General features: G+C 39.5%; 1 protein-coding gene across 5 annotated transcripts in view; it reads left to right on the top strand.

Annotated features, from left to right (window-relative positions):
* The first annotated feature begins 6 nt into the window (after positions 1-6).
* Positions 7-8,154, top strand: part of LOC123999110 (nipped-B-like protein B) — a 72,849-nt gene continuing 64,701 nt past the window's right edge. For 4 of the 5 annotated variants that reach the window (XM_046304526.1, XM_046304525.1, XM_046304524.1 and 1 more), the window contains exon 1: positions 7-236. In XM_046304526.1, coding sequence (XP_046160482.1) covers positions 206-236 — 31 coding nt within the window. In that variant the 5' untranslated portion in view covers positions 7-205. Of the gene's footprint in view, positions 237-3,981; positions 4,345-8,154 lie in introns of those variants that run through there. The other variant, XM_046304527.1, reaches the window with a different exon arrangement.

Genomic DNA, 8,154 nt, shown 5'->3' with positions numbered 1-8,154 from the left:
TGGTATTTACAATGTCCATTTGTTAGATGGTGTTAAAAAGAAAAGCCCGTTCTCTGCTTGATAGCTTAGCTTGTTAACGTTAGCGCTCAGCGGTTACCACACGGTAACGAACTTTACAAACTGAGGGGAAATTTAGTTTGCTAGCTACCTCAGCTTGCCAGCTCGCGAATTACTTGTATACACAGGAGCATCCCATGTTGATGGGATGACAAGAAACAGGAAGAAACACAAAAAAGGTAAGACAGAAAAATAGTGTTTTTTTCTACTGTTTGTAGATTTTCTGAACTCAGACCTGTTCAGTCAATGACGTCAGTTCGCGCACTTTCAAGTCCTTCCACAAGAGGGAGCTGTCGTAATGTTGTTTGGGCTACATTTATGCCCTAGCACAATTATTTATATATACACTAGATGACAGTTGGAGCGCTGTGTTGACGACACCGTGCCTCCATCTTGGCACTTCCCACCGTTGTAAAAAAATATTTGGAAGCTATAAAAAGGCATTTATACTGAACAAAAATATAAACACAACATGCAACAATTTCAACGATTTTACTAAGTTACAGTTAATATAAGGAATTCAGTCAATTGAAATATATTCATTTGCCACTAATCTATGGATTTCACATGACTGGGCAGTGGCGCAGTCATGGGTGGACCTGGAAGGGCATAGGCCCGCCCACTTGGGAGCCAGGCCCACCTACTGGGGAGCCAGGCCCAGCCAATCAGAATGAGTTTTTCCCCACAAAAGGGCTTTATTACAGGCAGAAATACTCCTTAGTTCATTAGCTGTCCAGGTGACTGGCCTCAGATGATCCCGCAGGTGAAGAAGCCAGGTGTGGGGGTCCTGGGCTGGCGTGGTTACACAAGGTCTGTGGTTGTGAGGCCGGTTGGACGTACTGCCTAATTCTCTAAAACAATATTGGAAGTGATTTATGATAGAGAAACTAACATTCTATTCTCTTGCAACAGCTCTGGTGGACATTCCTGCAGTCAGCATGCCAATTGCATGCTCCCTAAAAACTTGAGACATCTGTGGCATTGTGTTGTGTAATAAAACTGCACATTTTAGAGTTGCCTTTTATTGTCCCCAGCACAAGGGTTACCTGTGTAATGATCATGCTGTTTAATCCGCTTCTTCATGTCACACCTGTTAAGTGGATAGATTATATTGGCAAAGGAGAAATGCTCACTAACAGAGATGTTAAACAAATTTGTGTACAAAATTGGAGAGAAATAAGCTTTTTGTGTGTATGGTACATTTCTGGAATCTTTTATGAAACAAGGGATCAACGTTTTACATGTTGCGTTAATTTTTTTGTTCAGTATATTAATATCTAAATTTGTTTTTGCACATTTATTACATTACAGATACCTTAATGCATACTTTTCAATTATATTATGTGAGCAAAACATAAACATTTAAAATGACAAAATATAACTTTTTCCTTAACTTAGAATTCCTAAAAGTATAATTTTTAGAGATTACTAATGCCACTGTCCCCTCTACAACAAATACTTGAAAACATGCAATTTTGTCCTTTTAACATTTAATTGAAATACTGTAAAATTCCATTAATTCCTATGGAGGACTACTCCTACTGGGAGTGCAAATATGGCCGACTAGTGACTTCAAAGCCTCTCAATGGCCAATAGATAGCATCAGAATTCCAGAGTTTATATACATATTACTCCTTTTCTATTAGTGTTATGCTGATGACATCTTTGATTAACTCAGGTATTGTTGATTCTTTATCATAGGCAGAATGCAGTGTTAGGTCTGACTTAAACTAACATTACCTGTCAATCAAAAGTAAAGTGTGAAAGCATGTGTTTGTGGGTGCATGCAACAGGAGATGACACCAACATATCTGGAATTATTTGCTATCATGGTGGTCATCATATCTTTATTTCTAAGAACCTCCATAAAGTAACTGTTTTGTAAAGTGTGTGTGTGTGTGTGTGTGTGTGTGTGTGTGTGTGTGTGTGTGTGTGTGTGTGTGTGAGAGAGTGCCTGTTGATGATTGTTTATTTAATTGTCTCAAAACACTGATAGGTTTCATGCCAGTCCAAATTCCAAATGTTCTTGTACAGTAAATAATAGAATACACAACTACTATGCATGTACAGTCATGTGAAAAAGTAAGTACACCCCCTAGAAAGTTTATTTTTATTTTTTTAATTTGGACAAATGGATATGTTATCTTCACTTCAACACTATTGACAGATAAAGGTAACCTAATTTAACAAATTAACTGAAAGATGATACTTTTCAATCATTTATTAATCAAAAATCAACAGAAATGCAATTCCATAGTGTGGAAAAAATAAATACACCCCAAGCTTCAATAGATGGTGTTGCCCACTTTGCCATTTCTTTTAACTGTCTATCAGTCTCTTATATCGAGATTGTTTTCCCACTCCTCTTTACAGTACTGTGTCGACTGTGTCAAGTTCGAGGGATTTCTTGCATGCACTGCCAGCTTCAAGTCCCCCCACAACATTTGGACAGGATTGAGATCTTGGCTTTGACTCAGCCATTCTATAACCCTCCATTGCTTATTGTTTGAGCCATTCTGTTGTATCTTAGCTTGTGTGTTTTGGATCATTGTCCCGTTGCAAGATCCATGTTTAGTTCAGCTTTAGCTTTTTGACAGATGGCCTCACATTCTCCTCAAGAATTCTGATACAATATGGAATTCATGGCTGACTAAATGATGGTAAGTTGGCCAGGCCCTCAGACAGCCCCAAACCATAATGCCACCATGCTTTATGGTACTTCTGTTCAAAGGCAGTGTTTTGTATTTGCCAAAGATGGCGTCTGGCATTGCAGCCGAACAACTCCACCTTTGACTCATCTGTCCAGAGCACATTGTTCCAGTAGTTTTGGTCCTGTCTTGATATTATTTTTCTTCCTTCCTGACTGCCCATGTAGGCCAACTTTGTGCAGTCTCTTTCTGACAGTTGACTCATGTACTTCGATATTGATTGTGGCACGAAAGGCCTGTAGATCCCTTGATGTTACCTTAGGGTTCTTAGAGACTTCTCTGAGCATCTTTCAGTCAGCTCTTGGGCTGAATTTGGTAGAATGACCTGTCCTAGGTAGATTGCCAGTGGTCTGGAATTTTCTTCATTTGTAGATGATCTGTTGGACAGTGGGATAAGAGCGTCTGCTAAATGACTTAAATGTAAATGTAAATGTACTTTGAATTGCTTGGAAATGGATTTGTAACCTCTCACGGGCATCAACAATCTTTCTTCTGAGGGCCTCTGAGGTCTTTTGATCTTTGCATGATATGTTATCACACACCCATATGGTTATGACCAAACCAGACCAAGTTTGTAATCTTTATGGAATGCTGGACCCTCCCAAGGTTCTCTCCAATGATTTCATAATAATTTTCACCTGTTTTGATGCACCTGCTCCTGGTTTTAGCCATTTTAGGTGATAGTAAAAGGTAGGGGTGTACACTTTTTTCTGCATAAGGAAATAGCATTTTTGTTTATTTTAATTGCATAACATTTTCAAAGTATTTTTTTTTGTGGTTTGTTAAATTGGGTTACCTTTATCAATGAATGTGGTTGGAACTTTGCTAAAATATCCGTGTCCAAATATGTAAAAAATAAAATAAATAATTATATATATATATATAAATAAATAATACTTTCCAAAGAGTGTACTTACTTTTTCACAAGACTATATTGGAAACGATGTATGTATTGGAATGATCATTATGCTAACGTTACTTCTCTTATTTTATTAACTAGCAACAACTACTTACATTGGTTTTACTCGTTGCATACTCACAAGTGACCTCGACCTCTCCAAAAGATTTACTGTAGTTGTGTGGATGTTATTAGTGTACAGTAGAAATCCTAGCAAAGGGTAGCAATGCAGAAAGCGGCGGAAGTAACTGTTACTGGCTATGGTTGCTGCTGCTAGTTGGTTTGGCGCCGGTGGAGGGAGTTATTCCTGCAGCAGTTCTTCCGGTCGGCATTTTGTTCTGCGAGAGAAGGGGGATAGTCTGAGTGGATCCCTTTTATCACCGCGTCAATAGCGTTCCTGTTTTTCATATTGGATTGTTTTCCGAAACCAGTCGGAATTTGCACTCACTTTCTGCTGGGGTAGGGAAACCGGTGCAAGTACCGGTTATGGGAACGTTTGCCCCCTTTAAGCATAGATGTTTGCAGTGAGAAGGAAGACGAACGAACCCTCCCGACCCGGATTATTGTTGTTATATTATTACTGGTACTCGGAGGAGCTGTTAGAGCGATAGAACGGAGAGGGAGCTAGAGACACGGTTCGAACCACTTTGCAACCATTTCTTTTTATCAACACATCCAGAGGTAAATATGATTGTATAAAATAGATTTAGGAGCACCATCACGAAACAATTCCGATCGGCTACACGGGTGTTGTTAATATTCAGTGAACCAGGTTAGATGCTATGGAATGCACCGATAGGTCATTTCTCCCTTTATTTTGCTTATTGCCTTGTATCCGCTCATAGGCGTCGGGTCGGGGTTACGCTTCCTCAGGCAAGTCCGAGGTTCAGTTAGCAAGCTAATAGGCCGACGTAGGCCATTGAGACGGTGAAAATAAAATCCTTATCTGCACGAACAATAATGATGACAAACCAAAAGGGATGGCCTTACCGTGGCTAAGGAAAGACTGTGTGGGCGAGTCAAAGCAAGCATGGTTTCGGTTGCAGTCTCGGTAGTTAGCTAACGTTAGCTAGCCACAGCTAACTTTTGTTAGCTATCTAGCGAGGTTTGGAATATTACAGCTAGCTAGGTGCGTAACCCAACGAGGTAGTTGTTGGCTATTTAGACAAAACTAACAAATGCAACTACACGATTTTATCATTAGTTTAATGTTTGCTGACGTTTATGGTGGAGCCAGATGTGCTGAGAAATAGGCGTTTAGCTAGTTATCTAGTGACTAATGCTACACACTAGCTAGTGCTAGGAGATTTTTGCAAAGATGGCAACTAAACTGGTTGAAACGTTTGCCTAACAAGACGGGCAAGCTTCCTTTTCAGTTTAGAGGCTACCAAATTGTACACATTCAGCATAATTTACATTCACTTATACAATTATAGATGCAGCTTTATTTACCAAGTTATCTAGTTACAATTTATCAAATCGAATCATCACATACACCACAGATATTTAACATGTCTTGTCTCGTTGATAACATGTTAAATATACCTATAGCCATTCCCTCTGCACTGGATTGGTTACTTCAAACAAAGTTGATGAATTTGTTTCCATGGAAATTAGCAACATATCAATGTAGATATTAATCTAACTTAATAAAGAATATACATATAGGTACATTGCTTGCAAAACGATCTTCAGGAAAAAGGATGTGCAACACTGGGTTCTTGTAAACACTAAGTTTGATGATGATAGATAAGAAAGTTGCTGAAATACGTTGGACCCTAATTGGTTTTGGGCTGTGCAATTAGTAACCTACTGGCTACTGTATCCGATTAATGTTACTGTGTTGCCAGAGAGGGAGAGAGACAGATGTGCTGCTATGTTGTCAACCCGAGCAGCAGGGTGTAAAATCAAGAGTCTGTCCGTAATCATGAATCCTGCTTTCCGTCAAACGGTTCTCAACCATCTGGGTGATCAAAGGAATGTCATATTGATCATGGCATCCAGGTATAGCTAGATGAGCTAACTATAACTATGTACCTAGCTGATGTTACTCTAGGAGTGAGTCTCAGTTGCTAACAATGGTTAGCCTCCTGGCTAGCAAATTATGCTTAGAAGGCCCTCCATGGATCAATCCCAATACCCCCCCTTAGCCCTCCCCCTCATTTGAGTGTCCCTTGTTAGGGGAGTGTCCCTCAAATAGAGCAACTAGTGGTAGGGAGAGATAAATAACCCTATGACATGAGACATCACTCACCAACAGCAGAAGCCACCGAAGGATAGCCTACCACGCAGTTCATTGACGAGAAGCTTTGTGTTTTTCACAATGCCTGTACTGGCGGCAGTAATAGCTTAATTTATATTTCTCATGCAGCAAATACGTACTTAACATATGAGAACTGCAAAACAACAATGTGCCCGCAATGTACCCATGCTCTGGCTGTAGTTCAATGTTGAATAGTACTGAAGCAGCAGGATTTAGGATTAAGGACACTTTATTGGTCACACAAGGTCCAACCAAAATGTTACTTGTGCTTTTAACACAACCCCTCTGAAAGGCACACATGCATACATATACTGTTTTTTTTTGTAGTGGTGCGGGGGGCTGCCACACTGGGTGCTTGTTCCTTGCTCAAGGGCACAACAGCAGACAATGGTATCTTGGATTTGATACCAGCTCACTTCCCACCAATTCTTCCAGTTAGACCCGGGATTCGAACTGGCAACCCTCCAATTGCTGGCACACCTCTCTAACCTTTAGGCTACCTAACGCTCCTTTCCATAATAGCAGGTTGACATATAACGGTCAAATTTCCTTCACACTGTCATTTTCTGCAATTTCTTGGCAATTAATGTTGAGTTAATTAGCTACGTTACTTCGGCTGCAATTGCATGACAAATAACTTCAATCTAACGTTACTACTACAATAAAGAAAATGACACGTCAGATTTTTTTTTAATGAACAGCAAGGCAAGCTTACAAAATGGTTTATTAAATTTGCAGTAAAGTTCAATGCTTATCCACTGATTTTCACAAGATTACAGGTTGGTTTACTCAGTCCCTAAAGCATTAATCAACACGAATTACAATTCATACAAATGGCAAATGCCCATGTTAGTTGGTCAGATATCTTTTGAAATGGAAATGTACCTTTATTTTTTTACTTAACACTTAACAAGTAAGCATTTCACTCTAGTAACTAATCCATCAGAACTAACTAACCTGCTCCGGGGCATGCTAACTCCACTTACCCTGAATGAAATGACTGAGGCATGAGTTGAGGACCAATGAAATCAGATCCCTCTTGTGTCATCATCCTGTTAATTTGAGGAGGTAAACTGATTAAATATTTAAATAATCAAGCGTTTTTGTGTGTGCAAAAATTGTAATGTTAAAATATATCACAAGACAAATTTTGGAATGACAATGCATTTTAAACTTCACTCACAGTAACACTTTTGTATGACGTAATATACTTATTTTATCGATAGGAGTGGGGAAAAAGGTGGTTGTGCATTGATAAGCACACCAAAGTTGGAATTAATGATAAGTAATAAAATAAAGACGGCACTTCTAAAAGCCTATTTCACACCATAGCCTGCTGAATTTTCAAGATAACCTTTCTTTCATTTTGATTTCGGAACAAATTAAAATGTGACACGGACTCACCTTTGATGTTTCACCATTGTCTCAATGAAGAGTTCGGCGTTTGACAAGCCATGTGCCACATGCACGCACAGTTACAGGCATATATCCACCATCGTAGTACGGTTGAAGCCTGAGCTGGAATGTGAAGCTAACTGAAGCTGGTTAGCTTTGGAAACCCCTGAGTAGATCTAGCTTACCTTGTACGATACTCCTCTGGTATGACATCAACCCATACTTTGGTTTAGTTTACCTGGCCACTGTTTCAAGTGCTACCTTTAGCATTTATGTCTCAAATCAAATGCAATTCTATATTAAAATGTTCACTCTTCATGTCCAAATCATCTTAAAGTATCTAAAAATTGATTGTGGAATGCAATGAATTGCAAAAATGCTAAGCTAGGTACCATTGACTTGAATTGGATTTGTGCCACAAATGCAAAAAAAAGTTAGCGTTTAAAACACTGGCCAAGTAAACAACCAACCCATGTGGGGGGGTTATATCACCTAATAGCAAGAACTGCACCATTTAGTGATCAGATACTCGTTGTTGCAGTGGGGGGTCCGTGGATGACTTTTGACCACATCTTTGGATTCTTCATGTCTTGCTCATTGTTTAAAAAAGTTTGGTAATGCTTCCGGAATGCTTATCTGTTTCAAACAGAAACAATTTCAGAACAATCTGAGATGGTGGGTGTCATTGCATGCTGAAATGAAATGGAACGACCCAGCAACTCTCCAGGGTTGGGTCAGAGTTCAATGGAGTTTTGGGAATCGCTCAATAGAAAGCCTGCATCTCGATTCGCTTGGAGGACCAAATAGTGGGCTGAAAGGGCGCTACACCTCGC

Source organism: Oncorhynchus gorbuscha, linkage group LG16, assembly GCF_021184085.1.
Source record: "Oncorhynchus gorbuscha isolate QuinsamMale2020 ecotype Even-year linkage group LG16, OgorEven_v1.0, whole genome shotgun sequence".
NCBI lineage: Eukaryota > Metazoa > Chordata > Actinopteri > Salmoniformes > Salmonidae > Oncorhynchus > Oncorhynchus gorbuscha.
Note: the sequence above shows the minus strand (reverse complement) of the source record. Positions and strands in the feature narration are given on the sequence as shown.